The sequence below is a fragment of the Pongo abelii genome, chromosome 10, assembly GCF_028885655.2.
Source record: "Pongo abelii isolate AG06213 chromosome 10, NHGRI_mPonAbe1-v2.0_pri, whole genome shotgun sequence".
NCBI classification, from domain to species: Eukaryota; Metazoa; Chordata; class Mammalia; order Primates; family Hominidae; genus Pongo; species Pongo abelii.
In genome coordinates this window covers 22,056,491-22,081,126 of record NC_071995.2, presented here as the reverse complement: position 1 = coordinate 22,081,126, position 24,636 = coordinate 22,056,491, and the positions used below count along the sequence as shown (strand labels likewise).

The following is a 24,636-nucleotide window of genomic DNA, read 5'->3' as shown; positions in this document are numbered from 1 at the left end:
TTCTCTGAGACAGTCTCTTACACTGTCACCCAGGCTGGAGTGCAGTGGGATGATCAAAGCTCACTGCAGCCTCAACCCCCTAGGCTCAAAAGATCCTCCCACTTCAGCCTTCTGATTAGGTGGGACTACAGGCCTGCACTACCACGCCTGGATAATTTTTAAATTTTTTTGTGAAGACAGGGTCTTACTTTGTTGCCCAGGCTTTTCTTGAACTCCTGAGCTCAAGCAATCTTCCCGCCTCAGCCTCCCAAAGTGCTGGGTTTACAGGCATGAGCCACTGTGCTCATCACCGGTCCCCAGATGATCTTAGCTTTGTGACCTACGCTGTTGGCCGCTGTAGGGGCTGTGACGGAGGTGATGTGGGGGTGGATGGCAGGGGTGACCCGTGTTGGCTGCTTTCTGCAACAGTCATAGTTCATGGTCAGAGTCAGATTTCCTCTCGTCATGCCTTACTTCCCTTCCTTCCGCTCCCTCCCACAGCCGCCCTTTGGGTCTGGGCTGGCCATCTGGCTCTGAGCAGGAAGCTAGCGTGTGCTCTTCAATTTGCTTTCTGCAGAGGAAACACCTTCCTTTGCTCAGCGTTTCCTGACCTCTCCTTCCCTGGAGTTCCGGTGTCCTTAAATGCTCTCTGGTTTCTTCTGTAGCTTACTTTCTTGCTTGAAAGGACAACTTTTCTTTGTCCTTTAAACTTCTTATCTCTGGGCAATACAGTGGTGGTGGCAGTGGTGATTATTATTAACTATTAGTATCTTCTACTACGGTTTATTGTCTCTAGACTGTATCAGCACCTGTCACACATTGTCCCATTGAATCCTCTCCAGAAGTCTTCCAAATGATGTGTTTTCCTGACTTTTAAAGGAATTAAAAAAAAATTTTTTTTTGAGACAGGGTCTCGCTCTGTCTCCCAGGCTGCAGTGCAGTGCCGTGATCTCGGCTCACTGCAAGCTCCGCCTTCTGGGTTCATGCCATTCTCCTGCCTCAACCTGCCGAGTAGCTGGGACTACAGGCGCCTGCCACCACACCCGGCTAATTTGTTTTTTAATATTTTTAGTAGAGACAGGGTTTCACCGTGTTAGCCAGGATGGTCTTGATCTCCTAACCTCATGATCCGCCTGCCTTGGCCTCCCGAAGTGCTGGGATTACAGGCGTGAGCCACTGCGCCCGGCCAAAAATTTTTTTTTAAAGAAATGGGGTCTCACTGGGTGTGATGGGTCACGCCTGTAATCCCAGCACTTTGGGAGGCTGAGGTGGGCGGATCACCTGAGGTTGGGAGTTCCAGGACAGCCTGACCAACATGGAGAAACCCCATCTCTACTAAAAATACAAGATTAGCCAGGCGTGGTGGCAGGCGCCTATAGTCCCAGCTACTTGGGAAGCTGAGGCAGGAGAATCGTTTGAACCTGGGAAGCAGAGGTTGCAGTGAGCTGAAATCTCTCCATTGCACTCCAGCCTGGGCAACAAGAGCGAAACTCCGTCTCAAAAAAAAAAAAAAAAAAATAGAAAAAAAAAAAAAAGAAATGGGGTCTCACTGTGTTGCCCAGGCTGGTCTAGAATTCCTGGCCTCCAGCTGTCCTCCCATTTCAGTCTCCCAAATTGCTGGGATTAAACATGTGAGCCTCTGTACCCGGCCTTTTTTTTTCTTTTTTTCTTTCTTTTCTTTTCTTTTCTCTTCTCTTCTCTTCTCTTCTCTTTTCTCTTCTTTCTGCCTGAGTCTCGCTTTGTCACCAGGCTGGAGTGCAGTGGCATGATCTGGGCTCACTGCAACCTCCACTTCCCAGGTTCAAGTGATTTTTCTGCCTCAGCCTCCCGAGTAGCTGGGACTACAGGTGCATGCCACCATGCCTGGCTAATTTTTGTATTTTTAGTACAGATGGGGTTTCACCATATTGGCCAGGATGGTCTGAACTCCTGATCTCGTGGTCTGCCCGCCTCGGCCTCCCAAAGTGTTGGGATTACAGGCGTGAGCCACCGCATCTGGCCTTCCTTTTTTTTGAAACAGGTTCTCACTCTGTTGCTCAGGTTGGAGTGCAGTGGTGTGATTATATCTCACTGCAGTGTCTACCTTCCAAGGCTCAGGTGATCTCCTGCTTCAGCCCACTGAGTAGCTGGGATTATAGGCGAATTCATCATGCCTGGCTAATTTTTGCGTTTTTAGTAGAGACGGGTTTCGCCATGTTGTCCAGGCCAGTTTTGAACTCCTGGGCTCAAGCGATCCACCCGTGTCGGCTTCCCAAAGTGCCAGGATTACAGGCGTGAGCCACTGTGTCCAGCTTTTCTGACTCTTTTTACTGATCATGAGACTGAAGCTTGGAGAAACTAAGTGACTTGCCCAAGTTCACATGGGGTCAAGGCCTGAATTTGAATCTACATCTGCTCGATTAGGAAGTGAGTGGTCATAGCTAGTCTCTACCTGGATGGATTGTTATTTAATTGTTAAATTTTTTCAAAATAATTTTAAATTATTTTATTAAAAAAGAGGGTATCATTATGTTTCCCAGGCTGGTCTTGAACTCCTAGGCTCAAGTGATCCTCCTGCCTTCGCCTCCCAAAATGCTGAGGTTACAAGTGCAAACTACTGTGCCTAGCCAGGTTATTACTTAATAACCAAAACAACAATAACAAAACCAAAAGAAAGGAGGAAATTGATGGTGGACAAGTAAGAAGATCATTGCAAAGGTTGGGGGCAGGTTGTTTGGGGAGTGTGGAGGAAGCTTTTTAAATGAGGTACCTGAGTTGGATTGTGGAGGATGAATAGGGGTTTGTTAGGACAGAAAGACATTGCAGAGAGAGGATCTAGCAAGAGGTGACTGAAGAAACCATTTATTTGACCAGCAGCTGGGGAATGCCTTGAGGGCAGGAACCACAGCCTTTCTGAATCTCCAGTGCCTGGAACAGTGTCTAGAACATTATCTGACAACAAGCTTGGTAAATACTTCTTTAAGTAAATGCCTGAGTTTGCACATCTGGGAAACAGGGTGGGAGAAATTGTAGGAGAAGTAGATGGGACTTGAATGTAGAAGGAAGGTCTCATGGATCACTGCAAAGGTTGTTTTTTTTTTTTTTTTTGAGATGGAGTCTCGCTTTGTCGCCCAGGCTGGAGTGCAGTGGCGCGATCTCAGCTCACTGCAAGCTCCGCCTCCCGGGTGCACGCCATTCTTCTGCCTCAGCCTCTCGGAGTAGCTGGGACTACAGGCGCCTGCCACCACGCCCGGCTAATGTTTTGTATTTTTATTAGAGACGGGGTTTCACTGTGGTCTTGATCTGCTGACCTCGTGATCCACCTGCCTCGGCCTCCCAAAGTGCTGGGATTACAAGCGTGAGCCACCGCGCCCAGCCAGGGTTGGTTCTTAAAAGCAATAGGGAGCTATGGGAAGTTGTTTCCCAGCAGAAGAGAGAAGGCCATTAGATCGCCCTATTTATTAATGCAAATATCTAAGTCTATGAATCTTTCTCTGAGCAGGAAAACGTGATTGCTTTTAAATCCATATGGAAAGACCCTCAGTTTTACTCTTGATGAAGAGAAAAGGAACTTAAACTATAGAGAGATATTTTTCACCTCAGATTGGCAGAGGTCAGAAACTTGTTATCTGCTGTGCTTTGTGAAGTAATTGCCTTTGTACCTTATCAGCTGGAGTATGAATTGATGTTCCCCATTTGGAGGGCAGTGTCTGTCTAAATGTTACTGTAGGCACCCTTTGACCTGGCAGGTTCCTTTTTTGAAAGTTTATATATATATATATGTGAGACACAGTCTAATTATGTTGCCCAGGGTGGTCTCAAACTCCTGGGCTCATGGGATCCTCCCACCTGGGCCTCCCAAAGTGCTGGAGTTACAGATGGGAGCCACCACACCTGGCCAAGAAAGTGATCTTATCAACACTCTTGCTTGAGTGTGAAATAAGCCTCCTACCAAGCTGTTTATTCAATGCTGCATTGTTTGTAAGAGCAACACCAATGCCAAGTCCCCAGGAGACCGATGGAAGTCAAGTTCATCCCTACAATAGAATACAAAGCAGACATAACAAAGAGTGAGGAAACTGTTCATGTATACTGCGGGATGATCTTTAAAATCTGTGATTAAGAGAAAAAAGCAAAGTACAGAACATTATGCAATGTATGCTTCCTTCCATTTGATAACAGAAGAAGATATATATTTACTTTAGTTATTTTTGTATAAAATATTTTCTGAAAGAAGACATAAGAAACCTATGATCATTGCCTCTAGAGAGAGGAACTGAGAGGAAGGGTTTAGGGAATGGAATGAGAAGACTTGTCCCTTTTACCTCTTTGTTTAAAAGAAATACAAAGATTAAAACACATCTATGTTACTGATAAAGATCAGTTTCCAAATGCTGTGTGCGGTGGTTCACACCTGTGATCCTGGCACTTTGGGAGGCCAAGGCGAGTGGATCGCTTGAGCTCAGGACTTTGATACCAGCCTGGGCAACGTGGCAAAACCCCATTTCTACTAAAAATACAAAATTAGCTGGGCTTGGTGGTGTGTGCCTGTGGTCCTAGCTACTCAGGAGGCTGAGGTGGGAGGATTGCTGGAGCCTGAGAGGTAGAGGCTGCATTGAGCTATGATTGCACCACTGCGTTCCAGCCTGGGCAACAGAGTGAGACCTTGTCTCAAAAAAAAAAAAAAATTCAGTTTTTAATATTAGCTAAGTAAAAAAAAGCAAGATGTATAGAATAGAGTATTGTGGTGCCTTTTGCGGCAACAAAATAGGTCGTATTTGGAATATATCTGGAAGAATGTAAGATGTTAGCAATGGTAGCTTGCCTGTAGGGTAGGATTGGGGGGCTGTTAGTTTGGGTAGAAAGACATATTTTTCACTGTATACCTTTTTGAGTAATTTGAAAGAGTTTTAGCACACAAATATATTACCTATTAAAAATAATTACAAAGAGAGGGAGACATGGGTGCATGCATGGATGGATGGTTGGTTGGGTAGCTGGATACATAGACAGGTGGATGGATTGGTTGGTGGATGGATGGATGAACTGTTGGGTGGGTAGATGGATTGATGGGTGAATGAATTGGTAGGTAGGTAGGGTGGATGGATGAATTGGTGGATGGGTAGGTGGATGGATGAATGAATTGGTGGGTTGGTGGATGGGTGGATGAATTGGTAGGTGGGTGGATGGATGGATTGATGGGTGAATGAATTGGTAGGTGGGTAGGGTGGATGGGTGAATTGGTGGATGGGTAGGTGGATGGATAAATGAATTGGTGCGTGGGTGGATGGATGGATGAACTGGTGGATGGGTGGATGGATGGATGGGTGAATGAATTGGTAGGTGGGTAGGGTGGATGGGTGAATTGGTGGATGGGTAGATGGATGGATGAATGAATTGGTGGGTGGGTGGATGGGTGGATGAATTGGTAGGTGGGTAGCTGAATGGATGAATTGGTTGGGGGGTGGATGGATGAATTGGTGAGTGGGTAGGTGGATGGATGGATGCATTGGTGGGTGGGTGGATGGATGAATTGGTGGATGGGCAGATGGATGGATGGATGGGTTCATGGTTGGGTGATAAATATATCCATGGGTATACATATGGATGTGTACATAGATAATTCTCTGGCTGTGGTGGGGAGGACTGGCTGTGGTGGGGAGCACGGCTGTGGTGGGGAGGACTCAGTAGGACAAGGAGAGGCTGGAGGCAGGGAAGACTTAGGAAGCAATTACAATAGTCCTGGCAAGGAATAATTTGGGGCTAGGATCAGGTCAATTAAATGTTTAACATTGGAACTATGTCTCTTGTATACGTAACTGCATATGTCAAGTCTTGGTATTGTTTTCTTTCTAGCAGGGCAAATTCCTTTGGAATGAGCTTTTACTGGCAACTGCTCAGAAGCTGTTCTGTATATAATGACCAACAACAGTTTAATCCTTTTTTCAGCCATCATCTTAGGAATTAACAATAGTATGAAATCAATTAAAATAATCAATCTTTGAGATGTCATGCCTTCTTCACGATCAACTTCTTCTTTACAAGGCTGTGTTCCAAATGTGCCAGGCCAAAAAGACGTGAACTTTGTCCTTTTTAGGGTTTGTGTCTTGATGTTTCCTAGCTAAATCTCTTTGTATGTGTTGGCCTTGTAAGGTTTACTTTTTTTTTTTTTTTTTTTTTTTTGAGATGGAGACTGTGTTGCCTAGGCTGGAGTGCAGTGGTGCAATCTCGGCTCACTGCACCCTCTGCCTCCTGGGTTCAGGTGATTCTCCTGCCTGAGCCTCCCGAGTAGCTGGGATTACAGACGTGCACTACCCTGCCTGGCTAATTTTTATGTTTTTAGTAAAACATAAAAATTATGTTTTTATGGGGTGGGGGGGTCTTGCCATGTTGGCCAGGCTTGTCTCAGACTCCTGACTGCCTGCCTAGGCCTCCCAAAGTGCTGGGATTACAGGCATGAGCCACCGCGCCCAACCTAATAACTAGATCTCTTTAATTATTGGAACATGTGTATTTTGATCAGATTGACACTTTTTTTTTTTAAGTGAAGTGATCTTATTTCCCTCATTTCTCATTTTTAACTTTTTTTTTTTTTTTGACATGGCTTTAAAGCTGTGTGGAGCTGTAAGGGTCTGGGTTCCTTGACATTCCATGGGGGTCTCAGGTGATCGTGGAAGGGCTGTTGGAATCAGAGCTATTTGGAGGGTGCATAGGCCGGTAGGATGGGAAGGCTGGGGGAGAAGTGGGCTTTTTGGGGACGGAAGCCAAATGGACAACTGGGCCTAATCTAAAGACTGGCCCCTCCCAGCTCCTACCGATGGTCGTGTAGCAGGAATGGGGCCCAGCGCCACCAGATTTTCTAATTTTTTTTTTTTTTTTTTTGAGACACAGCCTTGCTCTGTTGCCAGGCTGGAGTGCAGTGGCACGATATTGGCTCACTGCAACCTCCGCCTCCCGGGTTCAAGCGATTCCCCTGCCTCAGCCTCCCAAGTAGCTGAGACTACAGGCATGCGCTGCCATGCCTGGCTAATTTTTTGTATTTTAGTAGAATTGAGGTTTTACCATGTTGGCCAGGATGGTCTCGATCTCCTGAACTCGTGATCCTCCTGCCTCGGCCTCCCAAAGTGCTGGGATGACAGGCATGAGCCACCGCGCCCAGAAGATTTTCTGATTTTTAAAGTTACGCCAGAGACTGGGCGCGGTGGCTCACGCCTGTAATTCCAACACTTTGGGAGGCCAAGGTTGGCAGATCACCTGAGGTTTAGGACTTTGAGACTAGACTGGCCAATATGGTAAAACCTTGTCTCTACTAAAAATTCAAAAAAATTAGCCGAGCGGGGTGACTGCAGTCCCAGCTACTTAGGAGGTTGAGGCAGGAGAATTACTTGAACCCGGGAAGTAGAGATTGTAGTGAGCTGAGATCATGCCACTGCATTCCAGTCTGGGTGACAAAGCAAGACTGTCAAAAAAAAAAATAAATAAATAAATAAATAAAAATAAGCCAGAAATCAAATTTTAAATGTTGGGATCTAATCTAATTTTTTTTAAAAACAAAAAGTATGCCTAAAACAACAGCAATAACAACAAGCCATCTATGGGCCAAACTGTGGGTGGGGAAACCTATTTTGTACTTCTTATTTTATCTGATCGAATTGTGGTGGAGATAGGAAATTGAGACCCCAAAAAGGGTAGTAAGTTTTCCCAAAGTTGTTTAGTCAGTTGCCAGATTATGGCTTGAATTAAATTTAAATTCTTCAGCTGCGCATGGTGGTGCACACCTGTAGTATAGCTGCTTGGAGAGGCAGAGGTGGGAGGACTGCTTGAGCCCAAAAGTTCAAGGCACAGGAAGCTATGATCTTACCACCACGCTTCAGCCTGGGCAACAGAGCAAGACCTCATTTCAAAAAAGAAAAAAAAAGAAAAATTTAAATTCTTCATTACAGAACAGCTGATGGTGGAGGTTTATTCTTGGGCAGGTACATCTGATCTATTTATGTATGTATCTATGAATTTGTCTATTTGGCATGGCTCTTTAACAAAATACAGGCTTTTTTTTTTTTTTTTTTTTTTTAAGTAAAAGTAATTGAAACAAAATTTGTTTCCAAGGCTGGACAGCTCAGTGGCAAAATGCAGACTTGAACAACATTGCCTGAGTTTGAATTCAGCTCCAGAGCTTACCAGCTGTGTGATACTGGACACAGTATTTAACCCTTCTGTTCCTGAGTTTCACATCTGAAAAAGGAGATAATAAAAATAATTACAGAATGAAAGGAGATAATACACATGAGGTACTTAGAATAAAGCCTGGCACACAGAACTGCAATTTGGTTGTTATCCGTGGTGGTGATGATGGTGGTGGTGGTGGTGGTGGTGATGATGGTGGTGGTGGTGGTGGTGATGATGGTGGTGGTGGTGGTGGTGGTGATGATGGTGGTGGTGGTGGTGGTGATGATGGTGATGGTGGTGGTGGTGGTGGCGGTGGTGATGGCAGTGATGATGGTGGTGGCGGTGGTGGCGGATGTGGTGGTGATGGTGGTGATGGTGGTGGTGGTGGTGGTGATGGTGGTGGTGGTGATGGTGGTGGCAGTAGTAGTGATGGTGGTGGTGGTGATGGCAGTGATGTGGTGGTGGTGGTGGTGATGATGGTGATGGTGGTGGTGGTGGCGGCGGTGGTGATGGCAGTGATGATGGTGGTGGTGGTGGTGGTGGTGGTGGTGACGGTGGTGGTGGTGGCGGCGGTGGTGATGGCAGTGATGGTGGTGGTGGTGGTGGTGGTGGTGACGGTGGTGGTGGTGATGGTGGTGGCAGTAGTAGTGATGGTGGTGGTGGTGATGGCAGTGATGATGGTGGTGGTGGTGGTGGTGATGGTGGTGACGGTGGTGGTGGTGGCGGCGGTGGTGATGGCAGTGATGGTGGTGGTGGTGGTGGTGGTGACGGTGGTGGTGGTGGCGGCGGTGGTGATGGCAGTGATGATGGTGGTGGTGGTGGTGGTGGTGGTGGTGGTGACGGTGGTGGTGGTGGCGGCGGTGGTGATGGCAGTGATGATGGTGGTGGTGGTGGTGGCGGATGTGGTGGTGATGGTGGCGATGGTGGTGATGGTGGTGGTGGTGATGGTGGTGGCAGTGGAGGTGATGGTGGTGGTGGTGATGGCAGTAGTAGTGATGGTGGTGGTGGTGGTGGTGGTGGTGACGGTGGTGGTGGTGGCGGCGGTGGTGATGGCAGTGATGATGGTGGTGGTGGTGGCGGATGTGGTGGTGATGGTGGCGATGGTGGTGGTGGTGATGGTGGTGGTGGTGATGGTGGTGGCAGTGGAGGTGATGGTGGTGGTGGTGATGGCAGTAGTAGTGATGGTGGTGGTGGTGGTGGTGGTGGTGATGGCAGTAGTAGTGATGGTGGTGGTGGTGGTGGTGGTGGTGATGGCAGTGGTGGTGGTGGTGATGGCAGTGGTGGTGATGGCATTGATGGTGGCAGTGATATTTGTGGTGGTGGTGGTGGTGGTGATGGTGGTGATGGTGATGATGGTGGTAGTGGTGATGCTGGTGGTGATGGTGATGGTGGTGATGGTGATGGCGGTGATGGTGATGGCGGTGATGGTGATGGCAGTGATATTGGTGGTGGTGGTGATGGTGGTGGTGGTGATATTGGTGGTGATGGTGATGATGGTGGTGGTGGTGATGATGGTGGTGGTGGTGATGGCAGTGATGGTGATGGCGGTGATGGTGATGGCAGTGATATTGGTGGTGATGGTGGTGGTGGTTATATTGGTGGTGATGGTGATGATGGTGGTGATGGTGATGGCGGTGATGGTGATGGCAGTGATATTGGTGGTGGTGGTGATGGTGGTGGTGGTGATATTGGTGATGGTGATGATGGTGGTGGTGGTGATGATGGTGGTGGTGGTGATGGCAGTGATGGTGATGGCGGTGATGGTGATGGCAGTGATATTGGTGGTGATGGTGGTGGTGGTTATATTGGTGGTGATGGTGATGATGGTGGTGATGGTGATGGCGGTGATGGTGATGGCAGTGATATTGGTGGTGGTGGTGATGGTGGTGGTGGTGATATTGGTGGTGATGGTGATGATGGTGGTGGTGGTGATGATGGTGGTGGTGGTGATGGCAGTGATGGTGATGGCGGTGATGGTGATGGCAGTGATATTGGTGGTGATGGTGGTGGTGGTTATATTGGTGGTGATGGTGATGATGGTGGTGATGGTGATGGCGGTGATGGTGATGGCAGTGATATTGGTGGTGGTGGTGATGGTGGTGGTGGTGATATTGGTGGTGATGGTGATGATGGTGGTGGTGGTGATGATGGTGGTGGTGGTGATGCTGGTGATGGTGATGGCGGTGATGGTGATGGCGGTGATGGTGTTGGCAGTGATATTGGTGGTGGTGATGGTCATAGTGGGGAAGGTGATGGTGATGAATGAAGATGATTAGAAAGTCCTCAGTTCACAAGGTCAGAGTGATCTAGATGACACAGGGTTCTTCGGTTACAAAAGAATATTCTTCACGGTTCCTTTAAATGGCTCTCTCCATCTTTTATACTACAGTGGGACTTGCCACAGGTTCTGGGGACTGTTAATGTGAGATGAGATGCTACATACCTTTTTGTTGTTGGTGAGGTTTTTTTGTGTGTATGCACTGGTGTGTGTGTGTGTGTGTGTGTGTGTGTGTGTGTGAGAGAGATAGGGTCTTGCTCTGTTGCCCAGGGTGTAGTATAGTGGTATGATCTCGGCTCGTTGCAACTTCCGCCTTCCAGGCTCAGGCAATCCTCCCACTTCAGCCTCCTGAGTGGCTGGGAATACAGGCACGTTCCATGCTCAGCCACTTTTTGTGTTTTTCATAGAGGCAGCATCTCACTATCTTGCCTAGGCTGGTCTCGAACTCCCGGCCTAAAGTGGTCTGCCCACTTGGCCTCCCAAAGTGCTGGGATTACAGGCATGAGCCACTGCACCTGACCTGTATGCTCCTGTTAAGAGAGCTTTATTTGTATTTATTTTGAGACAGGGTCTCTGTTGCTCAGGTGGGAGTGCAGAAGACACCACGTACCTTTATCCCTTGTTCCTCATTTCTTAGTCTTTCTGGCTACTGATCTTTTGAGTTTGCGTGTTCATCCTGAGAGGTCCTTGGATATATAGGAGCCTTGTCTGTTTCTTCAAACCCCATGGCAGCTGGTTTCATGCTCCAGGCGAGCTGCTGTCCTCTGGGGTGTGTCCTGCTGACCCCTCACCTGTGTTTGTGTTCGCAGGACTGGAATGTCACGTGGTATACCAGCAACCCCGACTTCACCAAGTGCTTTCAGAGCACGGTCCTCATGTGGGTGCCTTGTTTTTACCTCTGGGCCTGTTTCCCCTTCTACTTCCTCTGTCTCTCCCGACATGACCGGGGCTACATTCAGATGACACTTCTCAACAAAACCAAAACTGTAAGTCACCGGGGGGTTTCATTGTGGGGGGTGGGAAGGTGCACCTGGACGGGGAGTGGTGGTTGGTGAGAACCGACATTTCTCTTCTACTTAGTTGGCCCTAAGTTCCTTCTTCTAGAAGGCAGAAGAATAATGTGGGAGGTGAAAACTGGAGCTCTGGAGACAAACGTGGGTACAAATCTTGGCTCTGCCACTTAGTATTTGGCCTTGAGCAAATTTTTTAACCTCCCCAAGCCTCAGTTTCCCTGTTTATGCAACAGTAATGATAGGATTGTTCTCAAGGCATTACTGGGAGATTATCAGCTCTTCCCCTCTTACTGAGGCGATCTCCTTTTTATTTAATTAAATATATGTATATAGATTTTTTCTGGCCAATTTTTAATTTATTTTTTATAGAGAGGGGGGTCTTGCTGTGTTGCCCAGGCTGGTCTTGAACACCTGGCCTCAAGCAGTCCTCCTGCCTTGGTCTCCCAAAGTACTGGGATTACAGGTGTGAACCACCATGCCTGGCCCCTAATTTTTTTTTTAAGTTGGCTTTTATTTTGAAATAATTTAAAGCTATAGGAAAATTGCAATAATGGGCCAGGCGTGGTGGCTCACGCCTGTAATCCCAGCACTTTGGGAGGCCAAGGCGGGCAGATCGCAGGAGTTTGAGACCAGCCTGACCAACATGGTGAACCCTGTCTCTACTAAAAATACAAAAATGAGCTGGGTGTGGTGGCATGTGCCTGTAATCTTAGCTACTTGGGAGGCTGAGGTGGGAGGATCCCTTGAACCTGGGAGGCAGAGGTTGCAGCAAACTGAGATCATGCCACTGCACTCTAGCCTGTGCAACAGAGTGAGACTCCTTCTCAAAAAAAAAAAAAAAAAGTTGAGATAATGATACCAAGAACTGCTGCCTGATTTTCTCTATCCATCACTCATAGTCACTGTTTCCTGTTTTTTTTTTTTTTTTTTTGACACAGGGTCTTGCTCTTTTGCCCAGGCTGGAGTGCAGTGGTATGATCACAGCATACTGCAAGCTCGAACTCCTGGTTCAAGTCATCCTCCTGCTTCAGCTTTTTGAGTAGCTGGTAGCTGGGACTGCAGGCGTACACCACCATGCCTGGCTAATTTAAAACAATTTTTTGTAGAGACAGGGTCTCACCTTGTTGCCCAGGCTGTTGTCAAACTCCTGGCTTCCAGTGATCCTCCTGCCTCGGCCTCCCAAAGTGCTGGTATTACAGGCATGAATCCGGCCTGTATTCACTGATTTTTTAATCTTTTGCTACATTTGTTTTATCATGAGCTTTTGCTCTCTCTCTCTCTATACGCATGCTATAATTTATTTTTTCTGAATCATTTGAGAATGGATGCACCTTGAAACGTATCCCACCCATAGAGGGCCCTCAGTAAGTACTGGTTGAATGAATGGTTGTCGTGGAGGGCTTTCTTGTGCAGTGCGCCGGAGTTGCAGCTAGAGATGAGCTGTGAGCTGAGCTCTTGAGTGTTCAGGCACCGGGGAGCATGGTGACCAGACAAACAGTCCTGTTGGAGGTAGTGGGGTGTAGCAAGCTGGTTACAGACCATCACGTGCCGACCTGGATGCCAAGCTCACCCTACCGAGGACTTGTCCTTATCCCAGAGGATATGTGCCATGTCCTAGGACTGTGGCTGATTCATTTGAAGGCTGGCTGGTTCCCCTATCCCTGGGGCTGAGCTGTTTGTGCAGGCCCTGGAGGAGGTTCCAGGGCTGTCTGTTGTAGGATATGTATGTGCTTCTCTTCCAGGCCTTAGGATTTTTGCTGTGGATCGTCTGCTGGGCAGACCTCTTCTACTCTTTCTGGGAAAGAAGTCGGGGCATATTCCTGGCCCCAGTGTTTCTGGTCAGCCCAACTCTCTTCAGCGTCACCATGGTAAGTAGGAGCTGGCTGTGACCCCTGGGCCATCTGCTGGGCTCAGTGGAGACCAAAAGTAGTAACTCGTAAGACTGGAATCATAGTTTTTTAAGGCAGTGATCAGCTGGAGCTGGGATATAAATGTAGCCTTTTTTTTTTTTTTTTTTTTAAGAGATGAGATCTCGCTTTCATCCAGGCTAGAGTGCAGTGGTACCATCATAGTTCACTGCAGCCTCAAACTTCTGGCCTCAAGCAATCCTCCTACCTCAGACTTATGAGTAGTTGGAACTACAGATGTGTGTCACCATGCCCAGCTTATTTTGGCTAATTTTAAAATTTTCTGTAGAAATGGGATCTCACCGTGTTATCTAGGCTGGTCTTAAACTCCTGGCCTCAAGTGATCCTTCCAGAGCACTGGCATTATAAGCATGAGCCACTGTTCCCAGCCCCAGCTGCAGTCTTTGGATGGGGCATGTGTTGTCCAGTTTGCCACAGTCCCCACCATGCCCTATTGTCTTCCCTGCCACTGATTCTGAGTGGCAGTTGCCACCTTTTGTTGCGTTTGCCATACTTTGCTCTTGTATTGGCTACTTTGGTCACTTATATACTAACTGCCTGGGGTCTAATGGCCTTGAGTTTTCACTATCTGGCGCAGGGGGTGGGTTGCTAAGCTAAATAGGAAACTGCTCTGTCCCAGGGGGATGCACAACTTAGTGAGTGATAGAGACAAGGAAACAACTATTAATTACAGCTGATGTGTATTGAGCACTTACTATGTATGTACTTGGCAGTATTCTTGGTGTTTTCACGTGTGTGTGAAGATTCATTGAATCTTCACAACAACCCTGTGAGATGGGTACTGCTTTGTTCCCATCTTACAGGTGAGGAAACAAGGCACAGAGAGGTTAAGTGTACTGCTCAAGGTCACACCGCTAATGTGCAGCTGAGTCAGGGGTGGGACCCCAGACACCATGCTTTTAGCTCCTGCAACCTGCAGCTTCTGAGCCCTGATCAGAGAGTTCTTGGAGAGTGTAGTCCTTGAGTATTGTAAAAAGAGGGGGGAGGCTGGGCATGGTGGCTCATGCCTGTAATCCCAGCACTTTGGGAGGCTGAGGCGGGAGAATCACTTGAGGTTGGGAGTTTGAGACCAGTGTAGCCAACATGGCAAAACCCCATCTCTACTAAAAATAAAAAAATTAGCTGGCGTGGTGGCACACGCCTGTAGTCCTAGCTACTCAAGAGGCTGAGGCAGGAGAATTGCTTGAACCCGGGAAGTGGAGGCTGCAGTAAGCCGAGATCACGCCACTGTGCTCCAGTCTGGGGGGCAGAGTGAGACCTCATCTCAAAAAAGAAAAAAAAAAGGGAAAGAACAAGTTTAAGGCAGGACATTCTGAGCAGGGTGAACAGCGTGTCCAGGGAGGGGTGGAAGGTTAAGGGGACTATGCAGGCAGGGAGGACAAAGTGTTCGGTGAAGGAACATGGTGTGAAGGTTGAGGGGATAGAGTGGATGTGACAGAGGGGTCAGGAAAGACAACGTGGAGCCAGATTGCCAAGGACCATGAATCTTTATTTTTCTGAATTAATTTTTCATTTTTTAAATTTTAGAGTCAGAGTCATATTCTGTTGCCCAGGCTGGACTTCACTGGTGTGAGATCACAGCTCACTGCAGGCTTGAACTCCTGGGCTCAAATGATCCTTCTGCCTCAGCCTCCCAAGTAGCTGGGAGTGTAGACATGCACCAACATGCCCATCTAAATTTATTTTTTATTTTTTTATTTTTTTATTTTTCCCCCCGAGATGGAGTTTCGCTCGTTGCCCAGGCTGGAATGTAATGGCGTGATCTTGAGTTGCCGCAACCTCCGCCTCCTGAATTGAAGCGAGGCCTCAATTCTGCCTCAGCCTTCCGAGAAGCTGGGATTACAGGCATGCGCCACCATGCCCGGCTAATTTTGTATTTTTAGTAGAGACGGGATTTCACCATTTTGGCCAGGCTGGTCTCGAACTCCCGACCTCAGGTGATCCACCCACCTAGGCCCCCCAAAGTGCTGGGATTACAGGCATGAGCCACCATCCCCGGCCAATTTGTTATTTTTGTAGAGACAGGGTCTCCCTATGTTGCCCAGGCTGGCCTCAAACTCCTTGTCTCAAGTGATCCTCCTGCCTGGGCCCCCCAAACTGCTAAGATTATAGGTGTGAGCCACCATGCCTGGCCCAGACCATGATTCTATATAGCACACATATGTGCTGTCCACTGTCTGCCAGGAACTGTCCTAATCCCTTTATTTATTAACCCTTTTACATTGTAAATAAGATAAGCAAACTGGTACAGAGAGGAGAAGGACTGGCCCAAGGTCACCTGGTCAGTAAGTGGTAGGGCCAGCTTCCAGTCTAGGCCCCAGCGTGTGGCCTGGCACCTGTGGGGCTCTCTCTGCTTCACGCCTGGCTCTCCTGCTGGGTTTGATTCCCCTTTGTGTCCTCAGAGCCTGGCCCTGTGCCTGGCATGCAGTAAGCTTTCCATAAATGCATGGAGGGAATGAGAGAGTAAAGGGCTTTGCTTTGTCCTGAATTCGGGTCTTGGGCTCCGCGTCTGGCAGCGGGGTATTAGAGTGGATTTTTTTTTTTTTTTTTCCAATTTCACTATAGAAGAGACAGGGTCTTTCCATGTTGCCCAGGCTAGTCTTAAACTCCCGGGCCCAAGTGATCCCCCTCCCTTGGCCTCCTAAAGTGGGATTACAGGCATGAGCCACCATATGTGGTCAGCTGTTTTGACTTGAGTAGGTCGTCCTCCCTTAACTTTCCTTGTTCCTGGTCTTTTTTTTTTTTTTCCTTTGAGGCAGAGTTTCGCTCTTTTTTCTCAGGCTGGTGCGCAATGGCGCGATCTTGGCGCACTGCAACCTCTGACTACCGGGTTCAAGTGATTCTCCTGCCTCAGCCTCCCCAATAACTGGGATTACAGGCACGCACCACCAAACCTGGCTAATTTTTGTATTTTTAGTAGAGACGGAGTTTCACCATGTTGGCCAGGCTGGTCTCAAACTCCTGATCTCAGGTGATCCACATGCCTCGGCCTCCCAAAGTGCTGGTATTACAGGCGTGAGCCACTGTGCCTGGCCGTTCCTGGTCTTTTGATCGTTCATTTATGCCTCTGTCACCCTGGGGGAAACGGGGGTGATAGTCTGAGGGTTGGGGCTTTTGACCCCTCAGGGGACTCTGAGCTGGGCTGGCCAAGAGGTGAACTGGCCCGTGAGATCCTCAGCCTCTCTTTATCCACCTGAGATCTCTGGGATGGAATGGAGGACCAGCTCAGCTGTGAATGTGTCAGAAACATTCTGACTATATCCCAGGGAACCAGAGTATGCAGGCACTGGGAATATGGGACAGGATGCAGCCAGCACATATATATATATATATATATATTTTTTTTTCCTTTAAGATGGAGTCTCACTCTGTTGCCCAGGCTGGAATGCAGTGGCGCAATCTCAGCTCACTGTAGCCTCCGCCTTCCAGGTTCAAGTGATTCTCCTGCCTCAGCTTCCCAGCTAGCTGTGACTAAAGGCTCACACCACCACGCCTGGCTAATTTTTGTATTTTTAGTAGAGACAGGGTTTCACCATGTTGGCCAGGCTGGTCTCAAACTCCTGACCTCAAGTGCCCGCCTTGGCCTCCCAAAGTGCTGGGATTACAGGCATGAGCCACTGCACCCAGCTGATTTTTTCTTTTTTTTTTTTTTAATTTTTTATCCCTACTCTGTATCAAGTGTTGGAGACACAAGCATATAGTCTAGCTGTGCAAACAGACATTAAATAAATGATTCCTCAAAAAGACAGAAAGTGTTTAAATGTCTGCAGAATGCTGTGTGAGGGTGAAGGTAGGGGAGCTTGCTTTGGTCTGGGGGATAGCCAGGCTTCTCTGAGGGAGGGATGGTGGAGCTGAAGCCTGAGAATGAGCAGGTTGTTAAAAAGCTTAAGGGGCTGAGGGCAGAGGACCAGCTGGGGAGAAAAGCACATGTAAAGTCCTGGGGGTCACAGGGAAAACTTGAGAGTTCTGTGTGGCTGGAGCAGAGATGGCCGAGGTGGAGAGCAGGGGCGATGGGGCAGAGGCTGACCCTGGGAACGTTGAGCATCAGGGCAAGTAGGTTTTGTTTTTCATTCCGGGTACTCTGCCTGTTCTTTTAAATAAAGTTTTATTGGCATGAAGGCATGTCCATTCATTTACATCTTGTCTGTTGCCACTTTGACACTGCAGTGGCAAAGCTGAGTAGTTTTGATGTAGAGTCTATGGCCCATGAAGTCCGAAATACTTATTACGTGGTCCATTAAGAAATAATGTGGCTGGGAGCAGTGGCTCACACCTGTAATCCCAGCACCTTGGGAGGCCAAGGCAAGTGGATCACCCGAGGTCAGGAGTTTGAGACCAGCCTGGCCAACATGGTGAAACCCTGTCTCTACTAAAAATACAAAAATTAGCTAGGCATGGTGGCGGGCTCCTGTAGTCCCAGCTACTTGGGAGGCTGAGGCAGGAGAATCACTTGAACCTGGGAGGCGGAGGTTGCAGTGAGCTGAGATTGGGCCACTGCACTCTAGCCTGGGTGACAAGAATGAAACTCTGTCTCAAAAAAAAAAATAAAATAAAATAACTAACAACTCCTGTCATGTGCTTCTCTCCTCAGCTGCTTGCTACCTTTTTAATTCAGCTGGAGAGGAGGAAGGGGGTTCAGTCTTCAGGGATCATGCTCACTTTCTGGCTGGTAGCCCTACTGTGTGCCCTAGCCATCCTGAGATCCAAAATTATGACAGCCTTAAAAGAGGTAAGTGGCGGTCTTGTTCCTCATCTTCCTTCAGTGGCCCAGGGGGGAGAGATGCTGGGTCCCTCTGGCTTGTGTAGAAGTCATGTGTTGCCATGGGAACCAGGGGATGGGTACCACATGCACCTAGCTTATCCCTTGGTGACTTGCCTACCCCACCAAATCCTCACTAAGTCAGCCTCAGCCTTTTTTCTAGCACCTCCTTTCCCCAGGGCCTGAGTTGTCTGTGTTGCTCCAAGGGGCTCCCATGGGACCTCCAAGGGCCGGAGCTGTGGGCCGATGCCAGGCTGGCCCCATCAGCAGGAAACAGCAAGACAGGCGGCTCCAAATTTTGCCAGGCTGGGATGGAGCTGAGCTGGGAATGGTGTTTGCAGAGTGACTGTTCCCCTGGGGGACCCTAGACTTGTCCTCACATTACCTTTGTCCCATCAGTTGCTGCTGTGGCTGGAGAAGTTGTTTACATTGGCTGCCGTGTGCTGCTCCTAGGAATTCTGAGGAGTGTGCACTTTTTTTTTTTTTTTTTTTGCTGTTGTTGTTGAGGTGGAGTCTCGCTGTGTCACCAGGCTGGAGTGCAGTGGCATGATCTAGGCTCACTGTAACTTCTACCTCCTGTGTTCAAGCGATTCTCCTGCCTCACCCTCCCAAGTAGCTGGAACCACAGGCACGCACCACCATGCCCAGCTAATTTTTGTATTTTTAGTAGAGACAGGGTTTCACCATGTTGGCCAGGATGGTCTCGATCACTTGACCTCATGATCCACCCGCCTCGGCCTCGCAGAGTGTTGGGATTACAGGCATGAGCCACCACGCCTGACCTGGAGTGTGTGCTTTTAGAATAACCTGCTGTTCCTGCCGTCTTGGAGCTAATTAGAGACTGGCGTGAGGCAAAGGAAGGAAAAGAAGCTGAACATTTGACTATTGTGTGCCTACATATTACCTATCATGAGTGATAGCAGCTGATGCTGATTGAGTTCATGTTTTCAAAGTGCCTCACGGGGGACTGTGTATGTGTCACGAATAATCTTCCTGACCTTTTGCAGTGACTTGGACAGAATTTCTCAGCCTCAGCACTAATCGACATTTTGGATTGGAGACTCCTTGGTTGTAGGGGCTGTCCTGTGCTTTATAGACATTTAGGGGCGTCCCTGGCTTCCCCTGACTGGGTGCCATAACACTCCCAAGTTACGACAAACAAGATTTCCCGACACTGCCAGATGTTTCCTGGGAGGCAGAATCACCCCTGGTTAAGAACCACGGGTGGTTTATAGGTGGGGAAACTGAGGCACAGAAAGGTTAAATAAGTTGACAAGATCCCACAGCCAGTGTGAGAGAGCCAGGCCTTGATACAGCTTTGTTTCACTCCCAAGCCCTGTCTTCCTCCCATCAGGCAGCGGTGAGCAGTGAGACTACCGGTGATGGAGCCGGCTTTCTGCCGTTACATCCCGTGGGGAGCTGGGAGCCCCTGAGGAGCCTGCGATGTCCCTGTGGCTGAGTGGGTGCACCTTCCATGGTGCTGTCTGCCCTCTGGGTTTCTGCCACCTGCTCTCAGAATACGATCTTGTTTTTTTTTTTTTTTTTTTTTCCCGAGATGGAGTTTCGCTCTGTCACACAGGCTGGGATGCAGTGGTGCGATTTTGGCTCACTGCAGCCTCTGCCTCCTGGGTTCAAGTGATTCTCCTGTCTCAGCCTCCTGAGTAGCTGGGATTACAGTTGCCCGCCACCACATCTGGCTAATTTTTGTATTTTCAGTAGAGATGGGGTTTCACCATGTTGACCAGGCTGGTCTCCAACTCTTGACCTCAGGTGATCCGCCAAAAGTGCTAGGATTACAGGCATGAGCCACCACACCCAGCCACAGAATGTGATCTTTTTCCTCCTTCCTTCCCCACCACGCAGGATGCCCAAGTGGACCTGTTTCGTGACATCACTTTCTACGTCTACTTTTCCCTCTTACTCGTTCAGCTCGTCTTGTCCTGTTTCTCAGATCGCTCACCCCTGTTCTCGGAAACCATCCACGACCCTGTAAGTGTGACCACAGACAAGTGTGTGTGCGTGTGTGTGTGAGTGTGAGAGAGATGCGTGACACAGTACCAGCTAACATTTCTTAGATCCATCCAGGATCTCGTTCCAGCCTCCCTCAACCCCTGATACAGGGAATATCATCCCGCCTACTTTACAGATGGAAAAACTGAGGCTTAGATGTGACTGGGGGAGCTGAAGGAGAGAATCTGCTTTGTTGTTGATGAACTGCTATCTTCCAGGCCTGTAGGTTTCTCACTTGGCATGGTGATTTTGGAAAATGTGAGCAGATAATTACAAATCAGGTATTTTTTATGAATTCTAGCTGTCCAGATGTTCTGGAAAAGTGAAGTTCTGACAGATTAGGCTTATAATCCTACAGGGCAGAGCTGAGGAGTTGCTGGAGTCCCCACCACTCCCTATTGTATTACACTGGCATGCTTTCCTTACTTGTGGCAAGCGCCTGGCCCCTGAGGGATTTGAGTTTGAGACCCTTGGTCTGTTTTGTCAGTTTCAGAGAAATTCTGTAAATATGGAAACTTATCAGTGAGGAGTGTAGAGATGGCCACCGTTTCTGCTAGTAGAACAAAAGGGAACACTTTATTAATTTCCCTTAATTCTTTTCTTTCTTCTTTTTTTGAGACAGAGTTTTGTTCTGTTGCCTAGGCTGGAGTGCAGTGGTGTGGTCTCGGCTCACTGTAGCCTTGACCTCCTGGGCTCAAGCAATCTTCCTACCTCAGCCTTCTGAGTAGCTGGAATTACAGGCACACACCACCATGCCTGGCTAATTTTTTTTCTTTCTTCAACTTTTATTTTAAGTTCCAGGGTACATATACAGGACGTGCAACTTTGTTACATAGGTAGATGTGTGCCATGGTGATTTGCTGCACAGATCAACCCATCATCTAAGAATCAAGCCCAGGTTCCATTAGCTATTCCTCCTGATGCTCTCCCTCCACCTGCTCCCCAACTTGGCTTACTTTTAATTAATTAATAATTAAAGATGGGGAGATGGGGTATTACTATGTTGCCCAAGCTGGTCTCAAACCCCTGGGCTCAAGCGATCCTCTCGCCTTGGCCTCTCAAAGTGCTGGGATTACAGGTGTGAGTCACCACGCCTGGCCTATTCTTTATTTTTTTTAATAGAGATGGGATCTTGCTGTGTTGCCCAGGCTCATGTGCAGCTTTTGATAAGAGAGATCTGGGAAGGCCTGACCAGAAAACTGCATGTAAGCAGAGACCTAGAGGGGTGAGGTAGTGGGTGGAGCAAACACCTGGAGGAAGAGTGTTCCAGGCAGAGGGGAACAAGTGCAAGGGCCCTGGGGTGGGGAGGTGGGGAGAGAACAGCAAGAAAAGCCAGCACAGCCAGAGAAGGCTAAGAGACAGTGGGTGCCTGAGAAGTGGGAGAGTCCCCTTGTGAGCCAGATGAGCTGTTTGGGTTTTATTGTGAGTATGGCAGGGAGGCCTTGGAGCACCTATTTAATGCTGATTCATGGCTAGTCAGCTGGTATTGGGCAGATTGCAGTGGGAGCACTTTTCACCTCTGTGGTTCTGTTGGGTTTGGTCTAAACCTCTGTGAGGGGCAGAGGCTCACCTTGTGGGTGACAAAAGGGCTTGGTGGGCATCAGTATGGAGGAGGAGGTTGATGATAACTGAGAGATTTTAGAAACCTATGTCCCAGGCCGGGCGTGGTGGCTCACACCTGTAGTGCCAGCACTTTGGGAAGCTGAGGCAGGCAGATCAGTTGAGTTCAGGAGTTCGAGACCAGCTTAGACAACATGGTGAAATGCCATCTCTGCTAAAAATACAAAAATTAGCCAGGCGTGGTGGCGCATGCCTGTAATCCCAGCTAGTCAGGAGGCTGAGGCAGGAGAATCACTTAACCCTGGGAGGTGGAGGTTGCAGTGAGCAGAGATCACACCACTGCACTCCAACCAGGGTGACAGAATGAGACTCTGTCTCAAAAAAAAAAAAAGAAAAAAGAAATGCATGTCCCAGTGTATGTTCTGAGGAGTCCCGTGTTGGTATGTCCTTGCCCAAAGGGGAGCTGGGTTGGAGAAATGAGCAAGTGCACGCGTCTGTGTATGTATTCCTATGCATCTGTGTATACGTGTATGTATGCATGCATGTGCTTGCTTGTGTGTCTCGGTAGTCATAGGCATGTATATGCGTGTATGTGCTTATATGTGAATGTGTGCTTGTGAGTGTGTTTATGTTCATGTATGTGTGTGTGTGTCTTTGTGTTGTGTGTGCTTGCATATGTATAAAGTTCACAAAGGCAATGGTGACTCATGCCTGTAATCCCAGCACTTTGAAAGGCCAAGGCTAGAGGATCGCTTGAGCCCAGGGGTCACCCCATTTTGGATCCCTGGCTGGTGCCTGACACAGAAGAGAGGGGCTCATGAGTCAGTGGCTGTTGTATGTATTGCGTATCAGTGTGTGTAAGAGTGTGGCAGTCGAGTGTCCCTGTTTGTCAAATGTTGGGCTATTCTTTTTTGTCTTTGGTTTGTTTGTTTTAGATGGATTCTTGCTCTTGTTGCCCAGGCTGGAATGCAGTGGCACGATCTCAGCCCACTGCAACCCTGCCTCCTGGGTTCAAGCAATTCTTCTGCTTCAGCCTCCTGAGTTGCCGGGATTACAGGCGCCCATCACCATGCTTGACTAATTTTTGTATTTTTAGTAGAGACGGGGCTTCACCATCTTGGCCAGGCTACTCTTGAACTCCCGACCTCAGGTGATCCACCCGCTTTGGCCTCCCAAAGTGTTGAGATTACAGGTGTGAGCCACCGCATCTGGCCGAGCCATTCTTTAGAACTGGGATTTATACAAAACAAGTCACACCTCACCTGGGTGGCTGCAGACCTTGGATTGCTCAGGGTAAACAGAGTCTGGTTGGGGCTGCCTGGCTGGCGTGGGGATCACCTGACCCATTGAGCTTCCTCTGGGAGCCTGGGAAGAGCTCTCTTGCCATGGATGGTTCTGGAAGCTTTTTGAAGGAGGGACTTTCTGATTTCTGATCTCCCTTGGGAATCTGGATAAATTCCCTTTCACTTCTCCCCTGGGCGTGTGTGTACCAGGGTGACTCACAGATCTGACTTGGACCTTTTTTTGTGCTTTCTGCGTTCCTGGCAGCCTGGGCCTGGGATTTGCTCTGCCACCCTGGGTGACATGAAGCTCTCAGCTCTGGCGGCTAAAAGGCTGCACTGTTGTGGGGCTGGGACACCCTGACTCTTCTCCCCAGTCATTGTTTTCTGTTTCTGTCTCATCTCCCCCGGCTCCTCCTGTGTCATTGCTGGTCTTCCAAGATGGTGGAAGACACTGTGGTTTGTCTCTTTGGAGTCTCGCTCTGTCGCCAAGGATGTAGTGCAGTGGCATGATCTTGGCTCTGCAGCCTCCGCCTCCAAGGTTCAAGCAATTCTCCTGCCTCAGCCTCGTGAGTAACTGGGACTACAGGCGCACACCACCATGCCCAGCTAGTTTTTGTATTTTTAGTAGAGATGGGGTTTCACCATGTTGGCCAGGATGGTCTCGATCTCCTGACTTCAAGCGATCCGCCCACTTTGGCCTCCCAAAGTGCTGGGATTACAGGCTTGAGCCACGGTGCCTGGCTGTGGTCTGCCTCTTGTGCAGTGAGATCCAGCAGGGTGTTAAATGTGGGTGTGCAGGCTGCTGCATTTCTGACATTTGTGCACCTGTCCGGGAGAGAACACTTTGATTGGCTGACACTCTCTGTCCAGGAAGCCTGAACTTCCCTTTGGGTTCCTGTTCAGGTACCCCATGGGGTTGCCATTTACCTTTTTGCAGATTAGAGTTTAGACCAGGAGTTAGCCAGTAGCCCGTGGGCCGAATCTGGCCTGCTGCCTGTTTTTGTAAATAAAGTTTTATTGGAACACAGCCACTCGCGTTCATCACATAGTGTCTTCAGATGTCTGGAGCTGCAGCAGTGGAGTTGTGTAGTTGCTACAGAGACTGTAGCACCCGCAAAGTCTAAGATACCTACCATCTGGCCCTTTACAGAAGAAGTTTGTCCACCGCTGGTCTAAGAATTTCTTTAGCTCTGATGACTTTTTAGCTTCCTTTTTTGTCCCCTTTCCATTTTCAGGCATTCTTTCTTCCTATGGAAGGCAAGGACGGGAATCGACATTTATTAGATGCTTGCTGTGTACCGACTAGCACTATGCTAAGTTCTTTATATGCGTGTCTCACTTGACTCTCACAGCAGTCCTGGTGAACTTGGTACTATTTTTCTCATTTTACAGACAAACTGAAGTGCAGACATAAGTGCCTTGCTCAATGTGAGTAGTAGAGCAGAGATTCAAACTCACGATTGGCTGTTCTGCACAGTCATGTCACTTCTCTTGGTTGTAACTGCTGAACGGAAGGGTCTTGGCTAAATAATGGCTTTGTGTTAGGCTAGAGGCTTCACATGGCAGTATCCACCTTGTAACCTCAGTGCCTAAGACACAGCCAGGCACACGGTGGGCCTTTAGTGGTAATTTTATTGTTGTGTTAAATGGGGAGGTGCTCAGTACATGTGGCACATATATT

The 24,636-nt window shown here is 48.5% G+C and overlaps 1 protein-coding gene across 2 annotated transcripts in view; it reads left to right on the top strand.

Annotated features, from left to right (window-relative positions):
* LOC100462246 (multidrug resistance-associated protein 1) overlaps positions 1 to 24,636 on the top strand; it is a 78,011-nt gene that overhangs the window by 26,116 nt on the left and 27,259 nt on the right. For both annotated transcript variants that reach the window (XM_054526939.2, XM_054526936.2), the window contains exons 2-5: positions 11,212 to 11,388; positions 13,158 to 13,283; positions 17,935 to 18,072; positions 19,966 to 20,091. In XM_054526939.2, the coding sequence (XP_054382914.1) occupies positions 11,212 to 11,388; positions 13,158 to 13,283; positions 17,935 to 18,072; positions 19,966 to 20,091 (567 nt within the window). The remainder of the gene's footprint in view (positions 1 to 11,211; positions 11,389 to 13,157; positions 13,284 to 17,934; positions 18,073 to 19,965; positions 20,092 to 24,636) is intronic.